At 46.6% G+C, this 26,630-nt stretch overlaps 1 protein-coding gene across 1 annotated transcript in view; it reads left to right on the forward strand.

Annotated features, from left to right (window-relative positions):
- Window positions 1-11,424: 11,424 nt before the first annotated feature.
- LOC311046319 (E3 ubiquitin/ISG15 ligase TRIM25-like) overlaps window positions 11,425-26,630 on the forward strand; it is a gene marked incomplete at its 5' end in the record, with an annotated part of 29,306 nt that continues 14,100 nt past the window's right edge. Inside the window, one exon of the mRNA XM_084058551.1 lies at window positions 11,425-12,895. Coding sequence (XP_083914677.1) covers window positions 11,425-12,895 — 1,471 coding nt within the window. The remainder of the gene's footprint in view (window positions 12,896-26,630) is intronic.

Here is a 26,630-nt window from a genome sequence, read left to right on the forward strand (position 1 = left end):
GCAGTTGGCCATTAAAGGCTCTTATAAGACTCACATTGGTTGTCAATTAAAGCTGTGGAATATTTAGTTGACTGAATGCTCATGATTAAAATGGTTTTGTATGTAATTTGAACATAAGCAAGTGATTAAAAGTTTGTCGCTGCAAAAAATCTGGTGTTGTTTCTTTTCCAGGTATGCAAATATATCACTTTTAGATTGATAACCTTTTATCACAAAATAAGTACATCATTGTTTTACATCTGTCCTGATACTGTATGTCACCCTTTTCACTATGCATGATGACTCTTAATCCCTGCTTTTCTCCCCCATGTTAAAATTGATTGTTTCAAATCATTAGGCTATAGAGGCATTGATCAGTTTGCCATTTTACACATGGGATCCAACTTTGATACTGTACAAACATGTTATGATGTTGTTTTAGAAAGTAAACATGAACAAGTGAGGCAAATTAAAATATTTATTTATAAAAAAACAACTAAATGCTATAGTTGCGCATACTCAGGTAGGGGAAAATCACAACAATATATATATAACAGGATTATAAAAACAATACAACATGCGTAGCCTATATTCAATAGGGTCCTAACTATGTACACTCTCATATCCCTTTCAAGTACCCTTTGTTAAACAGTGCAAATTCGAGATACATATTTTCTGTGTGTGAAAGTAATGAGAAAAATAAAGATGCACTTGGTCCAGTCATTGATGAACAGCAACAGTGAATTATTGCAACATTTTTGACTACTTGGCAGGAGTTATTGCACAGACTTTTATAGCACAATGAGATTTACGTTATCTAAAGTGTATCGTGGACATGTTGAAAGACTGTAAGGCTATATTATTGACTGACTCAGACTCAAGAGTAAAACGCTTTAACGCTGAGAGGAGAGTTTGGTGACCACAGGCAGGATGCCTCAGGTGACGTCGGTGTTTCTGCTGTAGCGGTAGCCGTTTCTGGAGGTCTTCTGTCTTTGTCCTCTTTTTCCCATCGCCTTAAAATGGAAAAATCGTCTTCCATTCTTTGAAGCAGGCGAAGACATGACAAAACATGCGACACGATACGGAGGGGTCTTTAAACAGTGTTAAACCGAACGCTATCAGGCGTTCGTTAATACTTGTTTCGTTTGCAGGCTGAGGCTTATCAAATATCTTCCTTGTACCCGTTAAAATACCTTTTATGCGCAGATTCGTGTTACAAAATCGGCAAAAATCTCCGACCTCCATGATAACTTTTTTTTAGCAACTTCTTGAGAGTTCTTGTTGTTGTGGTGAAATACTGGACTACGATGGTGATTTCCTGGTGTCGCTCCTACCATACGTCACGTAGACACATCGATATGATTGGTTGTGTTTGCACGCCCACACGGTGATAGACAGACGGTCCCATCCAATCATCTACCAAGTATCTTGAAAAAAAGGAACAGCCCCGTCATCGAATTGGCTCCCGAGATCCCAGATCCAAATAAGCTGTGAAACAAATGTGTGGAGCAAGCTTCTTGGATCTGGTAGCGTCAGGTTAGTAGTAGGGCATTCATTTAAGAAAAATAACTAACTAGAAAAAGTGCTCTTCGGAGCACAGGTCTCCGCCAGGTCAAGTACGTTATTGTGGCCTCCTGGTGGCGCAATAATAGGCCAATGTGAAAAGGGTGACATTTGTTCGAGGGCTTTTCACTGCAATCGGACACTGTATATGTCTGCATATATATTTGAGGCATTTTGTTCCAAAAATGTGTTTTGCAAAATTAGACCTGCTGGTGGCGCTACAACAGGCCAATGTGAAAAGGGTGGCAATTCTTCCTCGGCCTAATAGAAATGTGCGTGTGAAATTTCACGGAAATTGCAAGCTGCGTTCATGATTTGAGGCATTTTGTTCAAAACGGACCAATCCTGCAAAATTTGGAAGCCAATCTTAGGCAATCAGGATGGAATATGGGAAATCGGATAAATCCGTGTTGATCACATGACTATAGAGATACTGTGTACCGATTTGTGTGATGTTTGGACAAAATCTGTAGGAGTAGTATCAATAAATGTGTTTTGCACATATCGGCCTCCTGGTGGCGCTATAACAGGCCAATCTGAAACATTTGGGACAGATGTTCTGAATTGGCATCCAGGGGGTGTGCATGCACAGTTTTGCAGCGGCCGGGCCAACGGTGCAAGAGATTAGCTGCTAACGGACGGACGGACGGACGGACAGGAGGTAAAACATAATCTCTCGCCATGCCTATCGGCCTGGCGGAGACAAAAAGTGTAAATATGGAGATATGAGGCGCAGCTTGCGGAGCTAGTTCAGGCCAGGCAACTCAAGGGATTGTGCTAACCGATCAGGTGACTAGTCACATGCACTCTTCTCCTGGTCGGTGGGTTATAAGTACTGCTCTACCTGTTCATTCTGGCTGCTCTGTCCTGCTGCGCTGACGTGCCGACGCTGCTGCTCTGCTGACGAAATCTCCTGCTGCATCTGCTGCCTTCGCTTGCCGGCGTATGCTGATGACCATGAATAGTCTCATCCCACCGCCTCCCCGGCATCCACCTGTAGGCTCTGTTTCTAGATCCCCGTGGCCGTGGGGGTCTTTATTCATTCCCTGTAAATGCTATTTGGCATGTAACATGTATCAAAATGTTATGCTTACAGGGAGTGAATGGATTCAGTGCCCTGACGCCAGACTATGCTTCATATATGCTTCCCTCTATGCTCAAGCATGCTCAATAAATATATATTCTAATCCAATCAAAGAGTTGTCTGACTGAAATGAGGTTTCTGCCCGACAGCAACGATATGTAACATGTGACCTGTATGTGTTTGTTGGTGATTCACTCTCATCTGTATAAACATACACATCATCTGTGTTTAATACACTTCACAACATGTGATGTCATGTGATACTACCTGGCAGTGATGGACAGTAATGAAGTACATGTACTCGAGTACTGTACTTTACTTGAGTATTTGTATTGCTGAATACTACACACTTTCCCTCCACTACGTTTCAAAGACAAATCATGTGCTTTAGACTGTGATGTGATGCCAGAGTGTGGTCTAGCCAACCAAGGGCGTACGGTCATTGGGGCCAACGAGGCCATGGCCCGGTCTGTGTAAACCCAGATCCGTCAGGGGGAAAAAACAAAAGATCAACATAACAACATTGGCCGCGTTTCCCAAAGAGATGCTGCGTAGAGATGCTGCGCAGGGGATGCACCTCGCTACTCCAACACCCCGGAGTTCCGACAGCCGGAATCTCCCAGGGACCGCCGGAAGGGGTCCCTGGTGGTGAGTGTGGAAGAGAACCAAGTGCTGCCGTCGAAAAAGAGCAGATCGACAAGGCTGCGTAGGCCTGTGGTGGCCGTGGGGCGCAATACCGCCGGCGTCCACAAGGCGGCGCCACCCCCGGTGCCTGGTCCCCATCGGGGGTCCATGGACCACCTCCGTGCCCAGGGACGGTGGCTCCCGGGGCGGGTAGAGTGGGCGGGCGCTCACCCGGCAGTGTGCCGCGAGGCACTGGGCTCCCTGGCCCTTCCCCTGTGTGAGCGGGGAAGGCAGGGAGAACCGCCGACTGGTGCCATCGGGTAGCTAGGGACCATGCCCGGGATGAGGCTCCATCCTGGGGCAGAGCGTGGGCCACGAGGGGCCCAAAATCATGGTTCTCAAAAAAAAATCGAAAATTCTTCTAAGTGCCCAGGGCCCTAGAGGAGGCCAGGATGAGCCTTCCTGCCTCCGTCATTTTTCCTCCAGGGGCCCGGAAGGCCGACCGGTGCCATCGGGTAGTTGTAGCCCAGGACAGAGGCATGGGTCCTGGGCAGGCGACGGGTCCGGAGGGGCCCCGAGTCATGTTTCTCCAAAAAATTGAAAAATCGCGCCGAGTGCTGGCATGGGCTCCAGGGGTCCCCGGGGACCCCCTGGAGGACCCCCGGCCGAAAACCTCAACCTTTTTCGGGCGCCCCGAGCTTGTCGATCGGCTCTTTTTGGGGCCAAAAGTGGTGGTAGCTCCCAGACCGTGGGGCGCCCGCGGCCGGCGGAGGGCTCGTTGGATCCGGGCCAGGGCTGCGCACGCGGCGGTGCCCGCCCCGGCCCCCGGGGTGGTCGCCCGGGCAGGTGGCGGCCGAAAAACCCCGGGAAAGAGGGCGGAAATCGCACTCTCCAGAGCTCCCAAGAAGCTCTGGGCTCCGCCACGGCTCCCTCCTTTGAAATTCTCTCCCGGGAGTCCCGGCCACTGGTGCCAGCGGACAGCTAGGGACCATGCCCCACGAAGGGGCACCCTCCTGGGGTGGCGGCGGGGCGGCGAGACGCCCCGAATCCTGGAGCTTTCGGAAAAAAGCCGGGATTTCTTCAGAGTCCAGAGCTCCCAAGAAGCTCTGGGCTCCGCCACGGCCCCCTCCTTTGAAATTCTCTCCCGGGATTCCCGGCCACTGGTGCCAGCGGATAGCTAGGGACCATGCCCCACGAAGGGGCACCCTCCTGGGGTGGCGGCGGGGCGGCGAGACGCCCCGAATCCGGGAGCTTTGGGAAAAAAGCCGGGATTTCTTCAGAGTCCAGAGCTCCCAAGAAGCTCTGGGCTCCGCCATGGCTCCCTCCTTTGAAATTCTCTCCCGGGAGTCTCGGCCACTTTTGCCAGCGGATAGCTAGGGACCCTGCCCGAGAACGGGGCATGGTCCCGGGGCAGTGTGGGCGCCGCGAGGCGCCCCTTTGTCCTGGATCTCCGCGTGGTACCTCCCCGTCCCCACCCCGGGGCCCTGGAGGCGCCCGGCTCGCCCTTGCCTCCCTCCTTTGAAAATGTCTCTCGGTAGAGACGGCCACTCGCTCCAGAGGGTCCCTATGGAGCTCGGCCGCGGCGAGGCCCGGCACGAGGCTCCGTCCCGGGGCCGCCCGGGCGGGCCGGGCCGGGCGCCGGTGGTGGTGGCCATGGGTCCCTTTCCCCCTCCCCGATAGGGGGGAAAGAACCAGGAAATTGGAGGCCACGCTGGCCATCGGGTGTATGGGAAGAGAGAGGCCTCCGGTCGGGCACGGCCGGGCGGTCGTGCGCCCTGGAGCTCCTCCGCGGGCCTGGCAGAAGCTGGGCTTCTCCGTGGCCCCCTCCTTTGAAATTCTCTCCCGGGAGTCTCGGCAACTTATCCCAGAACGAGTGTATGGAACCGGCGTGCGGACGCCGAGGCTGGGGCCGACGGCGAGGCTCCGTCTCGGGGCCGCCCGGGCGGGCCGAGCCGGGCGCCGGTGGTGGTGGCCATGGGTCCCTTTCCCCCTCCCCGATTGGGGGGAAAGAACCAGGAAATTGGAGGCCACGCTGGCCATCACTGCGTGGCCTCCAATTTCCTGGGAAGAGAGAGGCCTCCGGTCGGGCCTCCGGTCGGGCACGGCCGGGCGGCCGTGCGCCCTGGAGCTCCTCCGCGAGCCCGGGAGAAGATGGGCTATTCCGTGGCCCCCTCCTTTGAAATTCTCTCCCGGGCAGACCGGCAACTCGTGCCAGCTCGAGTGTATGGAAGCGGCGTCCGGGCGCCGAGGCCGGGCCGAGAGAGAGGCCTCGGGTCGGGCGCGCCGCCTCGGCCGGGCGCCCTGGAGGTCTCTCGAGCCCAGGAGGTCCTGGGCTCCGCCATGGCCCCCTCCTTTGAAATTCTCTCCCGGTAGTCTCGGCAACTTTTCCCAGAACGAGTTTATGGACCAGCGTGCGGACGCTGGGGACGGAACGTAGGCAGGCCGCCCCGCACGGCGGGCCTAACGGGGGTTGCTAGGCACGGCGACCCCCGGGAACCGTGGTGGAACCACCACCGCGGGACCCACTGACCGACTGGCAAACGAAGCCCGCCTCTTGCAAGGGCCCCGCCGGCACCTCGTGTGCTTCGGCGGATGCTGCTTGCAGCCTGCGGGCCCGAATAGGCGCGGAGGAACCACGTGCGGAGAGGCCTCGGTGGCCTATCCTCCGCACTCCTCCGCGGCCGACCCCGTCCTAACGAGACCGAGACGCCCCGTCTGCCCTAGTTGTCCTGCCACGGACCGCCCGAGGGCCCCCGCTGTCGGCCTGGCCTCGAGCCCCCTCACCGGGGCTCGGCGAGGAGATCCGTATGCAGCGGGGGCGCGAAGGCGCGCTCCGGAGACTCCGTTTCTCAAACCCTGCCCGCGTCGCGTACTCCGGCGACCGACCAAACAGCTGCGTACCGGGCCATGGACCGCCGATCCACCGTAACACGCTTTCGACCGGCTGGGTGGTAAAGGCGGACCGCGGTGACCGTCGCAGTGCACGCCTCCGGGGGACAACCGCCCGCCCCTCTCGCGGGGGGCCTCGGGCGGAAGCTCCGCGGACCGGCAACCCCACGGCGCGCTGCCTCAGCTGGGCGCGGCGCCGCGGCGGAACAGGAGGCCTACCTGGTTGATCCTGCCAGTAGCATATGCTTGTCTTAAAGGGCGCTGCAGACCTGTCTGAGTTGGGCGTGCAGGCACTGCCAAGTGCCCACGCCGGGACAGTACCTTATATGGGTGTAGAACACATAGGTGGCGCACGCAGGAGTTGGGTAAACCAGAGCTCCCGATAGTACGCCCGCAAGGCAAGTTACCTTGCTGGGGTTGGGGGCGGGGGAACTTGACATGAACCTGCGAGCAGCTGCGTATCTATGTGAGTCGAGCCCGGCGCCCCGGCTGTCCTGCAACTCAGCAGTGGCTGCGCCTGGGTCAATCGAACGAGATTCCCACTGTCTTGCAACGGACAGCCCGAGGGCTCCCCGCGGTCGGCCTCGCCGTCGGCGAGGAGATCCGTATGCCGTGGGGGCGCCAGAGGCCAAACGAACGAGATTCCCATTGTCCCCTACCTAGCGAAACCAGATAGCCAAGCGATAACCGTGGCTCAGACCATAGAGGGAAGAAGACAGTCCTCAGCGAGGAACCAAGACCCTGCTAACGGGCATTATAACTATTGCGGCAGCAGCGCTTGTACCACCAGGTACCTGCGGTCCGTAGGCCGCGGGACCCCCCGACTTATCGCCCGCCGAGGGGTGCTTAAGAGTGGGTCCGCGGGACCGGCCGGTGAGCCGGGTCCGACGCGCTAAGTCCATAATAGTCCCATGGGCGCGCGTCGGCGTTTGTACCACCAGGTCCACGCGGAGCTTTGGCCGCGGCCTGTCAGTCCACTTAACGCCCGCCGAGGGGTGCTTAAGAGTGGGTCCACGGGACGTCCTGGAGAGCCGGGTGTCCCCCGGAGGCGGGGGTCCCCCGGACCGGAGCCAGTACCCAGCCTCGGGGCTTCCCGGGCCGGGTCGAGGCCTCGCCGGGGGTCCCTGGGGGTCCCCGGCCGGAGAGCGCCTGAGCCGAGCGGCCAGGCTGGAGCCTCTGGAGCCAGGGACCCCCGGGGTCCCCGGAGTGGAGCCAGTACCCAGCCTCGGGGCTCCCTGGGCCGGGTCGAGGCCTCGCCGGGGGTCCCCGGGGGTCCCCGGTCCGAGTCTGACGGCTGTTTTTCTGGCTGTCGGAGTAGCGAGGCTTCGGAGTAGCGGGGTGCATCCCTGCGCAGGTCCTACGACGGGTCTTACATGTGTCCTCACAGGCTGCGCAGTACCTTAGCAGGCACGTAGATTTCAGGTCATGCGTGGCCTACGCAGCTTGCGTAAGAGCCTCCTACACAGCTGGGACTCGGCGAAACCTACGCTCTACCCTCATTAGTAGCAGGTGGTTGTGCCCTGCGTGCCATCTAAACTGGCTTCGGGAGACACCATCGTCGTAGGTTCTCAAGTGCACAGAGTTACGTGTGTGCTAAAACTACATTCGGGAAACAGCATGCACGTAGCATATTCCCCGCCTACTCCTGGGAGAGGCGTAGCCCTGAGTGCTGTCCTACGCAGCAGTTTGTTACGCAGCAGTTTGTTACAAGCTACGAGCGCCCTGGGGCGCTCGTAGCTTGGCTTTACCTCGTGGCTTTACCTCGGCCAATTCATTCCATTAATAGCTTCAATGTCATTGCAGTAGCTTAGTGCAGTGGTTGCCTAACGTTTTAGCTTGACACCCAAAAGAGAAATGTGATGTCTCCCAGGGACACAAACGGGTGAAAATAGCTGATCTACAAGCTCACGATGCAACATGTATTGAGCTTGTAGATCAGCTATTTTCACTACATCTTAAATATTATTTCTTTTGATTCATGGGATTTCTTAGATGTTTTTGTAAATGTTTGAACAAACTTTGCAATTTCTGAAAATGATTTATTTCTTCAATTTTTGAAAATATTTGAAAATAATAACACATTTTAGTTAACGAAAGGGATATTTACTCGTGACCCATAAAAATTGACCCATGGCCAAAGCATGGCCCCGACCCAGTTTATAGGAAACACTGTATTAGCGGACAGGAAACCACTCTTCTGGCAGATTTGGTGATTTTGTTTTATTCCACTTTAACCTATCAAATGTAAGGACTGCATTCCCCAAGCACTACCAACCCATTACATGCAGGACCCGAGACCAAAGAACTCTCCACCCATTTAATAACTCAGATCACGGACCATTCAACAGCTCCCTGGCTACAAGCATGATGATGAGTTGCTTATTTGGGCTAGTTTCTAAAGTGTAGTTGCTTATTTGGGCCTGTTTCTAAAGTATAGTTTCTTATTTGGGCCTGTTTCTAAAGTGCAGTTTCTTATTTGGGCCTGTTTCTAAAGTGTAGTTGCTTATTTGGGCCTGTTTCTAAAGTATAGTTTCTTATTTGGGCCTGTTTCTAAAGTGTAGTTTCTTATTTGGGCCTGTTTCTAAAGTATAGTTGCTTATTTGGGCCTGTTTCTAAAGTATAGTTTCTTATTTGGGCCTGTTTCTAAAGTGTAGTTTCTTATTTGGGCCTGTTTCTAAAGTATAGTTGCTTATTTGGGCCTGTTTCTAAAGTATAGTTGCTTATTTGGGCCTGTTTCTAAAGTATAGTTGGTTATTTGGGCCTGTTTCTAAAGTATAGTTTCTTATTTGGGCCTGTTTCTAAAGTATAGTTTCTTATTTGGGCCTGTTTCTAAAGTGTAGTTGCTTATTTGGGCCTGTTTCTAAAGTGTAGTTGTTTATTTGGGCCTGTTTCTAAAGTGTAGTTGTTTATTTGGGCCTGTTTCTAAAGTGTAGTTGCTTATTTGGGCTTGATTCCTAAATATTGTTTATAGTGGTTCCCAAGATTGTTCATGTCAAGGACCCCCAGTATTTGTCCGCAAACCCCATCTGAGAACATTTTGTTCCAGGTACCCCCATACAAGATTCGAAAATAGCAGATCTACAAGCTCCAATGCGTTGCATCGGCTATTTTCACATATTTGATGTATAAGGTTGAATTGGAAAAACTGAGTTTGATGCTGTGAATGGCAACGACGTGCACAATACTGTTAGCACAGCACATAAGGGCGGATTCAGACTATGGTCCCGAGTGCGCACCCCGGACCACTTGGGTGGTGTGAACGTTGCGTATCGTTCCCCGGAACGGATCACCGTACCGTACCCGAGACCGCCTCCGGAGGTAGTCTCGGATCCGGATCATGCGTACTCGGGTACGGAACGATGCAATGTGAAGCCATCCTTATCAACAGAAGGAAGTGGACTTCTAATAATATAGGCTTTATATATGTTTATAATGACACATTATTTTAGCTGGGTTATACCTTCTCATAGTTCTACTTGAATGTTGACAAGAAATAATAATCCCGCTAGTGTTTGAGTAGCACGAGCCGTGAAAAAACATAAACAACTAGAAAATGTGCTCCTCGGAGCACAGGTCTCCGCCAGTTCAGGACGTTGTAATAGAGGTTGTGTTGTGTTTGTAACAATATACGTTTTATATTCACAATCACAATTCGTCCTGCGAAGCTTAGACAAATATGGTGCCGGAGATTAGGTGTTCACAGACGGACAGACACACACACGGACGGACGGACGGAGGGTAAAACATACTCTCCACCATGCCTTCGGCCTGGCGGAGACAAAAAACACATATGTAGCGTAGCGCTGCCACTAGGATGAATATACCAAGGATTAGTCTGTGACGTCAATGCTAAAATGCGTCAGTGACGCCTGATTATGGATTCCACCAACGCTCCAGGATTTAGACCCGCCTTACGTGTCTGATTGGCTCCCTGGCAGGCATAGTTTTACTGAGGTTAGGGTTAGGGTTAAGGTTAGGTTTAGGCATAGTTTTACTGAGGTTAGGGTTAGGGTTAAGGTTAGGTATAGGCATAGTAGCAAAAACGAGAACTGTCAATCACAGCGACTACTGACCAATCACAGCGCCCGCTCAGCGGGTTTGCCAGGACGCGGCGTGGGATTCATAATAACGCGTCAGTGACGTCACTATCATATTGATAATAACAGAGACGACGTTACATTTTGAGGTTTCGAAGACCAACGCACACACACTGCTTTGGTTGTGTATTGTTGTTCAGTTATTATTATCACTCAAGACAACGTCAGGAACACTTTCAAACTTTATTATTCATTCTAAACTCTGACAAGTGACTCTTCTTCTGTGAATGACATTCTCTATCTCCCAAAGCCCCATAGTCAACAGCGCCCCCATGAGGCACATATTTACCATTACTGTTTATGATCTGTTCTCGGGTACGGAAGAATATTGGCCAATGTGAATGCTGACCAGCTAGGAGAGGCCAATCGTACTCGGAAACGGTTCAAATCAATCGGACCCAGTCTGAATCCGCCCTAAGTTACATTTCTTTGAAATAAGCTAACTCAGAGGTCTTTTAACTCCAGTTGATTGCCTCCTGTTCTCTTTCTCTCTCTCTCTCTCTCTCTCTCTCTCTCTCTCCCCCTCTCTCTCTGTGTGCGTGCATGACAGGAGATTACTCTGATTGAGAATAAAACACCATGCTATCTACTTAGATAACGCCCAATGAAAATTCATTCATATTCATATATAATAGTTTTGTTTTCAATTTGGCTTTTGTATTTTACACAATGTCCTCGTTATTTGTATTTTATTTAGGCTATATTAATATTAAATAATAGGCTATTGGGGTGTGGGGGATCTAAATATCAGAATGCAATATCATTGTCATCAAGTGTCTGCCTGACTTTAAGAAATCATTGACAGCTTTTGGGAAACATTCTTTATGATTGTATGGATTACATATCATCTTTCTCTTTCATATAAAGTATGTTAATCATCTCTGAGTCTCCAACACACAGCAGATAACAGGGTTGTAATGGCCTCCTACGGTACACGTCACTGTGTGGAGCAAGGTTTAAGGTTCAGGGTTTTTATTGTTATATGAGGCACGCACGCACAAAAACACAAACACGCGCGCACATACATGCGCACAGACACACACACACACACACACACACACACACACACACACACACACACACACACACACACACACACACACACACACACACACACCTCCCATGTCACGTGATTTCTGGGAAGGTAAAACCCAATTAAACTCAGTGTGTTCATCAGTCGGCTGTAAAATGGCACACCAAGCAGTTCAACTGGATCGGGATCAGTTCTGCTGTTCTATCTGTCTGGAGCTACTGAAGGATCCAGTGACTGTTCCCTGTGGACACAACTACTGCAGTAGGTGTATTGAGGGGTACTGGAGTCAGGATGATCAAAGAGGGACATTCAGCTGTCCACAGTGCAGACACACGTTCATCCCAAGACCTGTTCTGAAGAAAAACAACATGTTGGCTGACATGATGGATATACTGAAGAAGACAGGACTCCAAGATGTTGCTCCTGCTCACTGCTATGCTGGACCTGGAGATGTGGCCTGTGATTTATGCTCTGGGAGGAAGCTGAAAGCTGTGAAGACTTGTCTTCAGTGTCTGGTCTCTTACTGTGACACTCACCTCCAGCCTCACTATCAATATCCTGCCTTTAAGAAACACAAGCTGGTCAAAGCCTCCAGCAAGCTTCAGGAAAACATCTGCTCTCGTCACGACGAGGTGAGGAAGCTTTTCTGTCGTACTGATCAACAGTGTATCTGTTATCTGTGCTCCATGGAAGAACACAAAGGTCACAATATGGTCTCAGCTGCAGCAGAAAGGATTGAGAGACAGAAAGAGCTTGATACGAGTCAACAAAACATAAAGCAGAGAATCCAGGAGAGAGAGAAAGACGTGAATGTGCTTCACCAGGAGGTGAAGTCCATCAATCACTCTGCCGATAGAGCAGTGAAGCTGATCAGAGACCAGCAGAAACGTGAAGTGAGTCGTGCTGAAGAACTGAGGAAGCGTGTGGAGCAGGAGGTTACTGACCTGAGGAGGAGACATGCTGAGCTGGAGCAGATCTCACACACAGAGGATCACGTCCATTTTCTACACAGTTACACCTCCCTCTCAAGGATCAGTGAATCTACACACCCAGTCAGCAGCAATGTCCGTCCTCTGAGATACTTTGAAGATGTGACCGTGGCTGTGTCAAAGATGAGGGACAAACTAGAGGACATTCTTAAAGAGGAAGGGACAAACGTCTCAGAGACAGTGAATAGAGTGGATGTTTCACTGTCAACACCAGCAGAACCCAAGACCAGAGCTGAGTTCTTACAATATTCATGTCCGATCACACTGGATCCAAACACAGCACATCAACGCCTCTCTCTGTCTAAAGGGAACAGAAAAGTAACATGCATGAAAGAACAACAATCATATCCTCATCACCCAGAGAGATTCACAGGAGAGTGTCAGGTTCTCAGTAGAGAGGGTCTGACTGGACACTGTTACTGGGAGGTAGAGTGGAGTGGAGGCTATGTTAATATAGCAGTCTCATATAAAGATATCAGGACAGGTAGTTATAATGAAAGTGGATTTGGATCCTATGATAAATCTTGGTATTTACGGTGCCAGACAGGATGTTATTATTTCAGACACAGAGGCATTGATACTAAAATCCCAGGTCCTGTGTCCTCCAGAGTAGGAGTGTATCTAGATCACAGTGCAGGTACTCTGTCCTTCTACAGAGTCTCTGACACCATGGCTCCTATTCAGCGTGCACTTTGAGCAAACCGCTAGTTTCGGAGTGCGCACTAGGCAAGAGGCGTTGCCCCGCAAAATTTGGTATTCTGTGGTACTCCCCCGCCCCGCAAAACACCTGCGCTCCCCGTTACATTATGCATAGGTGTGGTTTGGGCGTTACAATGATAAAACCAATCACCGTGCCAGAAGCCATTGCCTTTAAGAGAAGACTGCGCTAGCCGTCATCCCCGTCATCCCCGATCCAATATATGCTCTAGCCTATCTCCCCGTCTGCACTGTTGCCTGGTCTGATTATTATAAGCCACATTGGGCTTGTTTTCCTTCTTTTTTATTTTATTTATCCAAATACATTTTTATATTAATGTGTAGCCTATTGTGTTAACAATAAGCGTGTCATATTAGTCAGATCCGGAATAGTATTATGAAACTTAAAGCCATTTAAAATATTTATACTATTGGTACACACCGGCTGCTCCCAAATAATTAATTACATCATGTTGCCACAACGCTCCTACAGGCACCCATGGACCTCCAGCTGGTCGACCACAGGGCTGGGCGGTGGTACACTGACATACAGTAGCACATGGGTATAATAAATGGGACAGTTTTAGGAAAGGTCTATATGTACTCACTTTGGCTGTTATTGTTCTATTTCCACCATTCTAATGGATTCCAGGGGTGTGTAAACAGGGGTGTGAAGTTGCTCCATAGTTTCCTCTGAAGTGACGCAGTTAAAGTTAACTTATACATCCATATTGTCCCCGTTATCTTTCATCATCCACCTTTGTTCATTAATCCAGAACAGAGCTACACTTTAAGTTTACATCAATCATATCCTCTCAAACCCAGACACATTGCTGCGAACCGCGGTTTGGGTGGGTTCGAGTCAATCAAATATAATTATTAATTAATATCGGATAAACCGCGGGTGAAATATTGCGGTAAATAAATTAATGACATCTAATAGCCTATATCTATCCATAAAATAGCCAAATCTCTGCGTGCTTGTGTCTGTGTGAGTGTGTAGAGCAGTGTGCGATGCGACGACAAAATGCGTCTTTTTTTAAAACCGGTTGGATGCCGCATGTATGTTGGATGCAGTGGTGGAAAAAAAACTCAAATTCTTTACTTAAGTAAAAGTACCAATACTGCAATATAGAAATACTCTGTTACAAGTAAAAGTCCAGAATTCAAAATTTACTTGAGTAAAAGTACAAAAGTATTGGCATCAAAATGTACTTAAAGTATCAAAAGTAAAAGTACTAAAATATTTGAAAATAGCAGATCTACAAGCTCTCAACTCGTTGCGATGCCACCGTTGAGAGCTTGTAGATCGGCTATTTTCAAATAGCCTATGTATAAAATAGGGCTAAAGTGGTTAATGTATGTTTCATAATATAATCATTTATATTTGAAAAGTAACTAGTAACTAAAGTTTTCAAATAAATGTAGTGAAGTAAAAGTACAATATTTGCCTCTGAGATGTAGTGGAGTAGGCCTAGAAGTAAAAGTATTGGAAATTGGAAATACTCAAGTAAAGTACAAATACCTCAAAATTGTACTTAAGTACAGTACTTAATTAAATGTACTTAGTTACTTTCCACCACTGGTTGGATGCCTGTATGTTCGATGCCGCACAGAACGTTCAGCGCAGCGCCGGTTAAAAAAAAAGAAAAAAGACGCACTGACATTTCCATAGGTGAAATCAATGCATTTTGTGCTCGCATCGCACAACTAATACTAACGGGGAATACCAGAAAATAATAATATTTTGACATACGTGAAAAACGGTTAGTGCGGATGCGGATTTTTAAATTGGATAATATAATTATTGCGGTTGGATAACGGGCGGATAATTAATTTGTACATTTGGATTCGGATGACGTGAGAGGCCATCCGCGCATTTCTACCTACCCAAAATAACAGACATACAAGCTATCAACACGCTGCGTCATGTCGTGTCAACAGCTTACAGATCTGTTATTTTGGACAGCGTATAACAATGAGGCGCGCGCGCGCCACGGAGTAGCCTTGCTTGGACCTTTTAATGCAGTGGTTCTCAACCTGTGGGTCGACACCACAATGGAGCACCCAACGCCTGGTGAGCTTGTAGATCTGCTATTTTCACAATATTTATCTGTGGGACCGAGTCAAACAAAATGGGGGGGGGGGTCCCCAGTTCAAATATGGTTATTTTGGGGGGTCGATGGCCTGAAAAGATTGAGAACCTTTAACAGTAAACATGAACGTATAGCGTTTACGTGGGGAATATAATAATAATATAATATATAATATAATATTCACCCGCAGCATGGGTTTAACGACACAGCAGCCAAAATGAAAATCACACTAGATGATCCGCAGATCGATCATCTTATAAAAAATGTAAGTGCTTAAGATTTTAGCCCAAACCCAACGGGACCAGACCCGGCCCGTCGGCACCGGCTGGGCCGGGTCGACGTTTCTTAAAATACTATTCTTCTTACACAGCTTCTAAGCAGCTAATAATCACCATAGCGCAAAAGTAGGTCAAATCAATCAATCAGCCAGCTGTTTTCTGTCACTGCGCTGGCAATCCGAACTGTTTTGTAGGCTACTGCTTGCTGAAAGAAGAATTTTATTAAGACATGACAGAGCATTTTATTAAGACATGACAGAGCAATATGGAAAAAACGAAAATATCTCAATTAAAAGTATATTTCTTATAATAACCGAATATCATTCTTAAAATGGTTATGGGGCAGTGTATATATAGCCCTATTTGCTCCAAGCTGTTTTTTAACGAAAAAATATAGACTGTTGAGGGTGGAATGACTCCTGTTCTGAACGAATTACCAAGATTTAATGCAGCAATTAAGCTTCTTTAGAAAAATGACTGACGGGCTGGGCTGGGTCTAATTTGTCAATTATTAGTCGAGCCGGGCTAAAATATTTAGGGGATATGAAAGCTCTAGTTAGTAGTTTGAAGTGCTCATGTGGCCTTATAGGTGCTTCTTTTTGTTTTCATAGACCTGCGGTTGCTTATTTCTCACATGCTGCATGCATGGCAACACGGCTAATAGTCCACGGGCACAAAGCCATTGCAGTGTCTGTGTGCACTTGGCGGGTGGTTTCAGAAACGGGCGGGTGCTTTTAGAATGCACTATCCCCCCCCCCAAAGCCGTACCCATGTGTGTCTGCAGAATGGCAATGTGGGGGATATAGCAACAACACGCCCACGGCCACACCCCCACGCGCAACTAACGGCGTCGGCATAATGGGGGACGGGGAGCGCAGGTGCTAGAAGGCAGCGCAGCTCCATTATCCGTATTTAACAGGTTTAGGGTAACGTTTAGGGGTTTAGCGGGCTGCAGAATAGGAGCCCATGACTCTCCTCCACAGAGTCCACACCACATTCACCCAACCCCTCTATGCTGGATTTGAGGTTTGGAATTATGGATCCACTGCTGAGGTCTGTGACCTCAAGTAGATCAGACTTTGTGTTTGTCTCTCATGACTCCACAATAATTTATAATTAGATTAGATGTAAAAAATAAAATAAAAAGTAAAAAAATAAAAATAAAAATTCATTCAAATCATGTTTATTTTATTTGTTAATTTTGTTATTCATTTGTTTATAGTTAATCTCATAGTCCAGTTCTATATGTCCAAAAAAGAAGGTTCGTTCAAATTTTTGGGGGATTAGAAAAACTATACATTTTTGGAAACTTCAGAGTATAACAAATCCGAAAATCCATGATTTCATTTGCGCAGAAGCCAATATGGTGGCCATCTTGGATTTTGCAAAATGGCGACCTTTGAATATTCGTTTTTCAATATCTCGACTTCTAGATTACGTAGGATCTGGATTCTAGTGGCCAAATCTACATTTTTTTAGGGTCAGGAAATCCAATGGTGCTAATTAAAAATAAGTACAAATGATCAATGGCACAGATTTGGTCATAATCCTTGATTTTGGGGGGGAAAAATGTAATATTCGTTTTTCCACTATTTTGACTTCTAGATTACATATGATCATGATTCAAGTGGTTAAATCTACATTTTTCAGGAAATCCAATGGTGCTAATTAAACTCAGTGATCAATAGCACATATTTACATAACAATCTAAAAGGTTGCGTCATTTATCTACACAAGCACAAACTAGACCAGTCTATACATCATCGTCACTATCATCATTGCTGTCACTAGCCAATGTAACTTGACAGTCTTCATCATTTTGGCAGTCAGCAGTACACTAGACTGAAAGAACGAGCCCAATCGATGGTCTTGAAGGGCGGAGCCAAACCCAGGCGCTGGATTCCAGCGCCTGGGTTTGGAGCACTCTGATTGGTTAGGAGATAACAAGGTCCTAAGACCAGCGTTCCTGCAAGGTTCTCCCAGGCTTTTTTTCTTTTGAAACAAAAAAAAAGGCATGGGTTTCCGAGGCTAGCAGTACACTGACATAGCTCCGTACAGGGTAGCCCCACTGATCTGCATGAACATCTAAGTGAAGAACAGTCTGCTTTACAGTGACATCTGACCATCTCAATGATTGCCTCTGGTGCTGGGAGGGACTCAGTTGTAACTGGTTTCAGCTGGCAGTCCTTGTCCTTGTAGTAGCCATTGTTGAGTGGGTCAAGGAACTCCTGCTGAGCAATGTGTGCCTGACTCCACACTCTGGCCTGGATATGGACTCTTAGGACATGCTGCTTGAGAGCACCAAGGGTGGGTGGAAGCTTGTCCCCTTCTGCCATGTGTTTACAGAATAGATGCCATCTCAGCTCAGGGATGTTTTCGATTTTGATCCCCTTTGGTAAGTATGCAGTGCATACAAACTTAGCTACTATAGTTAGTAGATCCTCTGTCACATCACTGGTTTGAGAAAGCATCTTCAGAGCCTCGAGGACATCATCACCAGCTTTGAGGTACTGTAGCTGTTCCACCAGGTAGGTTTGCCTATCCTAGAAAATCTCCCAGTGTTGTCTGCTCCTGTAAAGGCATGAAATGCAGGCAAAGCTTTGGCTCGGTCTGCACCCATAATTTTCCATATTGGTGCCACTTCCAAAATCCCAGATGTCAGATGTCAGTGTACTGCTGACTGCCAAAATGATGAAGACTGTCAAGATACATTGGCTATAGTGACAGCAATGATGATAGTGAGTGATATTCTGCAAACACAAGGTAGAAGGGACAAGTTCCTTGACCCACTCAACAATGGCTACTACAAGGACAAGGACGGCCAGCTGAAACCAGTTACAACTGAGTCCCTCCCAGCACCAGAGGCAATCATTGAGATGGTCAGATGTCACTAAGCAGACTGTTCTTCACTTAGATGTTCGTGCAGAGCTCCCCTGTACGGAGCTATGTCAGTGTACTGCTGACTGCCAAAATGGTGAAGACTGTCAAGATACATTGGCTAGTGACAGCAATGATGATAGTGAGGATGATGTATAGACTGGTCTAGTTTGTTTTTGTGTAAATAAATGACGCAACCTTGTGTCAATGAGAGAAATCATCTGTCTCTGTCTCTTCAGATAATCATATATTACAATTCTAGATTGTTATGTAAATATGTGCTATTGATCACGGATTTTAATTAGCACCATTGGATTTCCTGAAAAATGTAGATTTAACCACTTGAATCCTAGAAGTCAAAATAGTGGAAAAACGAATATTACATTTTTCCCCCCAAAATCAAGAATTATGACCAAATCTGTGCCATTGATCATTTGTACATATTTTAATTAGCACCATTGGATTTCCTGACCCTAAAAATGTAGATGTAGCCACTAGAATCCAGATCCTACGTAATCTAGAAGTCGAGATATTGAAAAACGAATATTCAAAGGTCGCCATTTTGCAAAATCCAAGATGGCCACCATATTGGCTTCTGCGCAAATGGAATCATGGATTTTCTGATTTGTTATACTCTGAAGTTTCCAAAAATGTATAGTTTTCCTAATCCCCCTGAAATTTGAACGAAATCACATATAGAACTGGACTATCATGTATAATGTGTTAATCATCTCTCATATTATACAATTTATGTCTGCGTAATTTTGTTTCCATTTTGAGTCGTTGATATGAAGTCCTTCATACAGACCTTTTGAAATTAAATAATTCTATTCAATTGAATGTAATAAATTTTAACCAACATGATAATAAATGTATGTGTATAGTGTTTCATTATTTTATGACGGTACTTTAACCTGCTGTCTTACATTCTTTATTGTTGTCATTGTTTCAATGGACTGGTGAACTGCTGTCGGGCAGAGTGTATCTCCTGTTTTAATATGTTTTTAAAATAATAATAAAATGGAACGGTTTTGGACATACAAGATTTCCACTGACAGCAACAATATGTAGCTGTCGGGTAGAAACCTCTTATGTCCAAAACTATTACTTTTCAGAAAATGTTTTTTAAAAAAAAGAAAGAGCATATGTTCTAATGGATCCATGTAGTTATTATTTAGTCACAAGCTCTTGTTATACTTTTCATTGGTTCAATATTTATAAAACCCACAGACACACTTAAACACTTTGATTTCACTTTAAAATTGAAATAGCAAGAATAGCAGATCTACAAGCTCAAAACTTGTCACATTGCAATGTGTTGTGAGCTTGTAGATCTGTTATTTTTGCTATTTCTGTTTCACACTGTAGTATGACTAAGTAGGGCATTCATTTAAGAAAAATAACTAAAAAGTGTAAATATGGAGATATGAGGTTTCTGCCCGACAACAACGATATGTAACATGTGACCTGTATGTGTTTGTTGGTGATTCACTCTCATCTGTATAAACATACACATCATCTGTATGTGTTTAATACACTTCACAACATGTGATGTCATGTGATACTGCCTGGCAGTGATAGACAGTAATGAAATACATTTACTCAAGTACTGTACTTTACTTGAGTATTTGTGTATTGCTGGATACTTCAAACTCATGTACTTTAGATTGTGATGTGATGCCAGAGTGTGGTCTAGCCAACACCAACTCAGGACTCCTCAATAGCTGCCCTCCACACCCTGCTGTCCAGCATCTGGGTCTGGAGCTCTACAGCAGTGGCCTAGACAGAGACACAATTCTGGGTGGGCCTGAATATAAATGGGTGGGCCACACAAATCATTCCATAAATAGCCTAGCTTATTATCATTACAGTATGGCCTACTTTACAAGTGTGAAAGGTGTTCTGCTAAGCATTGTCCTGATCCTCAATAAAGTCTAATATATGTCCAGAACTCAGCTGCCCGCCTGCTCACCAGTACCCGTTCCAGAGACCATATTATTACACCAGTCCTAGCTGTCAAACAAAGAATCCACTTCAAAATCCACTTCTCACAACCTATAAGGCAATGCTTCCCAAACTGTTTAGCTCAAGATCCGAACGAGAAGACATTTTACTCGGGACCCAAACTAGTGAAATAGCAGATAGACAGACAAGTTCACGTTGCGTCGCTTCGAAATTATTCAATTTTTACATTTTCATCATTCCATACTTTTGAAAAATGTCGGGTTTTTTTTTTATTGATAAAAACTTGTTTAAACTTGTTTTAAATCTTTAGAATTGTTCCTTTTTTATGTAGAAAACAAAAAAAAGGGGAATATTTACTTGTGTGACCCATACAAATTGGTACACGACCCGAACATAGGCCCCAACCCACTGTTTGGGAAACAGTGCTATAAGGCACTGAACAATTTGATTGATGATTGTGTTCAATCTGTATGGTAGAGTATGTTAATACAATTTATTACACGGCTTGGTTGAATGCTCGATTCTGATTGGTCAGTCATCAGTCAATATTTCTGGATAATGACCGATGATAATGACCGGTGAGACTGACGAGGAAACTGTGTAATCAGAGACTCAGAACACCTGCTCATATCAACCTGCGCTGCTTGATTTTATGCTTTATCCAACATGACAGCCATGTAAACAAACAACCAATGTCATTTACAACTAAACGTTGCTCTCAAGAATGTTTTTGAAAACATTTGAAGTGAGAAATAGACGATGCAATAACCGAAAAGTCATTCTATTTGATCCACTGCATTTCCTTGTTTATCGTGGCACAACAACGGGGGAATACCAAAACGCTCGCCCAAAAACATAGTCGCCCCGGGGCAAATCCGGCGGTATTACAGGCAAATCGGCAGTAAATAGAATGGGGGGCGAGTGTGTTTTGGGGCGAGTTTTTTTCCATTTCATCATTTGTTTTTGCGAGGCGAACTTGTCCGCCCAGCCCAATACTTATGGAATACTTTCATTGCCGTAAGCAAGGAAATACTTCGTTTTGTTCAAACAAGATGGCTGCGTAAAGAGGACCGGCTCTCGCATCTAGTCACTATCCGCTATATTTCATAGTAGGGAACTCGAATTCGACTAAACTTTCTTGAAAAAAAAGGTGCAGTGGGGCACAGCAATGTCAAAAAATACCAGAAATACTACTTATACGCCGAAACCAGGCTCAACCAGCACACGTGGTGGCGGAGCGCCGGCTAGCGACGATGCTAATGCTAACGCCGGCCACGCTCAGAGTAATCCGGCGTCTCGCGACCACGGGGAACCCGGCTCTGGCTCTCTCTTTGGTGAGGTGGCTAGGGAATTCGCCAAACTCACTGCTTTAATTCTGGCCAAATCCGAGGCTCATGATAAGAAACTGGAGGAGATAGGAGTAACAACACGGGCCACAGACAGCAAGATGGCGGACATGGCTAATCGCATATCACAGGTTGAGAACCGAGTGGACTTTTTGGACGAGGCGATTGGTGAGATGCGTGCGGTTCCCATCGCTGCTGTTGCGGAGGTTGAAGCTTTGAGGCTAAGAATTGACGAACTTGACAATTACGGAAGGAGAGAGAATTTAAGGTTCGTGGGCTTTCCAGAACAATGTGAGGGAGATGACACCATTGCGTTCCTGTGCGACATTCTACCGAGGGTTCTGAAGATAGACTTCCCGTCCGGCTTGGAGTTCCAGAGGGCCCATCGACTTGGAAAACTGCGTGGAGGGGCTGGTTCCGAACAGGCCACGTCGTCGAGAACCATCATCGCCAGATTCCTGAGGTTCCAGGACCGGAACCGGGTCGCCGAAGCAGCGCGCAAGATGGGGAACGTCACTTGGGAGGGCCACCGCATAATGGTCTTTGCCGACTACTCGAAGATGGTCAACGAACGGCGTGGGCAGTTTAAAGAATGCAAGCGGGTTCTGCACGAGAAAAACATTCGCTTTTCCCTGAATTACCCCGCGGTTCTGGTCGTTCGCTCGACGGAGGGCGAACGCCGGTTCGAAGACGCCACAGCCGCCTTGGCCTACGTACAATCTCTCGGGTAATGTTGTACCTTCACTTCACTTGATTAAGGTTAGCCGTGTGTATTCTACTTTCATTTTTTGTTACTCTTAAAACCTGGACTGAGTCTGCTTTGTTTCAGTTTTTGCCTCATTTGTACTCAAGCAACTAGGTTAGGGGTTATTTGAAGAGCTTGTATTTTATTACTCTCCGCCAGGAGAGTATTGTTATCACTGCGTTTTCACTTTCTAAACATGACACACCGATTGGTCAAGCCTCACGTGACACGTGAAATACTGTGATCTGATTGGCTAGTGACGCCACCGGGCCTATATATACATGGCATCACTCTGACAGTGTCTCCGCCACTGTCAGAGTGAGGTAAGACGGGAACCATGAAATGGCTGCATGGCTGCTGCATGGCTGATACATAATTGGCAGATAGGACAGATAGGACATTTATATAGACAGGAGGGATATGACATAGGACACTTATACAGACAGGAGGGATAGGACACTCACACAGACAGAACGGAAGAGGACACTTACCCAGACAGGTTGGATAGGACACTTACATATACAAGAGGGATAGCGACCTATAAATACATGTGTCACTGTGATAAGCCAGATTCCAATACCGAAAATCCGGCCACTAGCTCACTCCCAGACCTTCGAACCGGAAGTAGTCAGGTAGTCGCGGTCCAATTGTTCCTATCTGTCTTATTGGACAGATAGGACACTTATATAGACAGGAGGGATATGACACTTACATAGACAGGACGGATAGGACAGGAGGGATAGGACACTTACACAGACAGGACGGAAGAGGACACTTACCCAGACAGGATGGATAGGACACTTACATATACAAGAGGGATAGCGACCTTCGCGACCTTCGAACCAACACAAGTCTTCTGGCGGAGAGTTGTGCTCCGAGGAGCACTTTTTCTAGTTTAATTTGTTGTCACGCTCTTAAGCCTGGACTGAATCGGTTCTGATTTAATTTTGCTCCGTAGTACCCAAAGTAACTAGGTTACGTTTTATTTTAAATTACTATTTTTGTATCTATGTAAGTGTATTATTCTTAAAACCTGGACTGAGTTTGTTAGTTTTGTTTCAGTTTATGCTTCATGGTACTCAAAGTAACTAGGTTATGTAGTACTTGGGGTGTTTGTATTTTACTTTATGTTTTTTGCTCCTAAACCTGGACTGAGTCTGTTCTGTTTTAAGCTTACTTCACTGTGGCCAAAATAACTAGGTTACGGTTTATTTAAATAATTGAGTTTTTTATTTATAAGGTAGTCATTTGTACTTATTTCATGGCGAAACCAGAAAGTTGCCGTAACGAAGCCAGTTTTTGTTTTTTAAGAAAAAGCTTGTGGTAAGGCGAGTGATTTGTTTTATGTACCGATGTATAAGAAGTAAGAGGGTCAATCAGTATGGAGGAGCTCTGCTCATTGGGCAGTTTACTTTATCGATGTCTAGGACGTAGGATTATTCTTTTTTTAACCCTCGCTGTGGAGTGAGACTCATAAGAATCAACCGTCGCCTCTTCTTTTTTCTTTTTTCCTCCTCTCTTTTTCCTCTCTCTTTCCTCTGACGTGCTGCTCTGACCGGAGTAAGCTGTGACGTCATGCGCTGTTTTGTGTGTGTGTGTGTGTGTGTGTGTGTGTGTGTGTGTGTGTGTGGTGGGGGGGGGGGGGGGGGGGGGGGGATACTGTCGGACAGGTCTGCTTAAACTGTGAATGCGAATGGGGGGGGGGGGGCGGGGGGGGGGGGGGGGGGCGTTATGGGTGAAAAAGTGTGGATGTGTTAGTGGAGTTTGTTAGTGTGATTGTATGAAAGGGAGATAAATGCATACTAGAGTTTCTGGGTATGTGTGTGAATGGGTATGTTTGCACAGGGTAATTAAAAAACGCCTCTCCCTTTTCTTTTTCTTTTTTTGCTTTTCTTTTTCTCTCTCTCTTTCCTCTCCCGTGCTGCTCTGACGGGAGTAAGCTGTGACGACATGCGCTGTTCTGACATGTCTGCTTAAACTGTGAATGCGAGTGGGGGGGGGGGGGGGGGCGGGGGGGGCCTTGTGTGTGATAAATGTGTGGATGTGTGAGTGCGGTTTTGTTAGTATGATTGGATAGAAGATGGATGAATACTATAGTCTCAGGGTCTGTGTGTGAATGGACATGTAGGCACAGGGTAATTAAAAACTGTTAGATACCTGATGTTTTCATTTTAGAAAGTTTTTATTTTACTGTGGATGCTTTTGTTTTTGTTTTCCTTTTCCTTATAGTCTTAAAATTCCTCTTTGTATTTTGTGTGTTGTGTGAATGAATGGAGAGCTTAATGTTAAATGATAAAACGTTTTTTGTTTCTAACGAATGTTTTTATACATTTCTGTATTTAATTATTTCAATACTGTTTATTCAATTTATTTTCGTTATGGATGGATGTGTATATCTTATCATCAGGTTGTGTAGTCAGAGGAGGGGGGGGGCAATGGGGTGACTGAGGGGGCTTGAGGGCATTTCAACTGTTTTATTTTTATTTTATCTTCATATATGATCCCATGTCATTGCACTTTTTCCATTTTTTGGTTTTGCTCGAAGGACAGACTTGAATAACTTAGAACTAGGTTTTTGATGTTTTTATTGGTACTGTTAATACCACTTGGTCCCTGTCAATACCACGGCTGCTGTGCTTACTGCACTGTTTACTAGAAGTTCCTTGCTATATTGTATACTTATATAACGGAGTTGGGGATATTTTGTCCCCACTCCGGCATACTGGATTGGGGTAGTGGATGGGGGGGTGGGTGTGGGCGAGCTCGGGTTTCTGCAGCCGTTAGTTAGAGGATCACGGACCAAGCTAAGGGTTGGGTAAGCGCCTGTTTTTTCAGGCGTTTTTTTGTTCTTCGTGTCTTTTATGTTTTTCGTTGTGGGGAATATATGTTTCACAGTGATGCTTTTATGTTTTTGTTTTGTGTGCACAGAGTAGGAAAGCTGCAGTTCGACCTGGGTGTTATCCAACAGACATCATGTCAGGTACTAACGCAGGGTTGAAGCTTATGAGCTGGAACGTCAGAGGTCTTAATGATGTAGTCAAGAGGAAGAAGGTTTTGGCCTTCATTAAAGCTAAAAAATGTGACATAGTGTTTATGCAGGAGACCCACTTGGTTGTACAGGAAACTAAGAAGCTTTGTAAAGACTGGGTGGGGTTTGTGGGAGCCGCCTGTGGTAATAGTAAGAGCAGAGGAGTGGTGACTTTGATTAGTAAGCATCTGCAATTTAAGTGTCTTAAAGAAAGCACCTCATTTTTTGGCGTCCTTGAAGGGTTGCTGAGTTCGATGGGGGATCATCCGATTCTCTTGGGTTCTGATTTAAACGAGGTTATGGACAAGGCCACGGATCGTAGCTCTACACTGGTCCGTTCATCCAGGGCTCAGGGCGCATTGGTAGACATGACAAAGGACTTGGGCCTGGTAGATATTTGGCGCATACAGAACCCTACAACTAGAGACTACACCTTCTTTAGCTCTCCCCATGGCTCCTTTAGTAGAATCGACTACTTTCTGGTCTCACAGTCATTGGTGTCCTCTGTCCTGTCAGCTGAAATCGGCAATAGAATCATCTCGGACCATAGTCCAATTTATTTGAGTGTTACTGCATTTCGTAAGCCAGAGAGAACATCTAGGTGGAGACTCAACTCTAGCCTACTTCTGGAAGAGACCTTTAAGGAGTCACTGAGAACTCAAATCAATTTGTATATTGACACCAATGTGCCTACAGCCCCGTCGGCAGGAATAGCATGGGAAGCTTTGAAATGTTTTTTGAGAGGCCATATAATCCAACATGCTTCGTTTAAGAAAAAACAAAATGTAGCTAAACTACAGGACTTAGAAAAGAAAATTGGCATTGCGGAGGAGAAACTCAAAAGTAGCATGTCCTCAGAAAACTTAACAATCCTAACCAAGCTAAAATACGACTATAATTTAATTATGACCCAGAGGGCAGAATTCTCCCTATTCCGGGCGAGACAGAAATATTTTGAAGAGGGGGACAAGGCCGGGAGATTACTCGCTAGATACATAAAACAAAGGGAAGCAATGAGTGCAATCCCCGTCATTAGGGGAGGTGATGGTCGTCTTGTAGCTGATCCGAGGGAGATTAACTCAGAGTTTCGGGAGTTTTATAACCATCTATATACGTCCGAGTCCGAGGGAGGAGATTACCGCCTTTCTGTCCACCCTTGACCTGCCGAGGCTGTCTGAGGATCAGGCCGAGGGTCTTGATCTACCCATTTCTGAAGGAGAGATAATGGAAGTTATTAGACTGCTACCCACGAGTAAGGCCCCAGGCTTGGATGGTTTTACATCAGAATTTTATAAGGCATACGCAGAGGAACTAGCACCGCTATTATTAAGAACTTATAAC

The sequence above is a fragment of the Gymnoscopelus microlampas genome, assembly GCF_963454915.1.
Source record: "Gymnoscopelus microlampas genome assembly, chromosome: 5".
Lineage (NCBI taxonomy): Eukaryota > Metazoa > Chordata > Actinopteri > Myctophiformes > Myctophidae > Gymnoscopelus > Gymnoscopelus microlampas.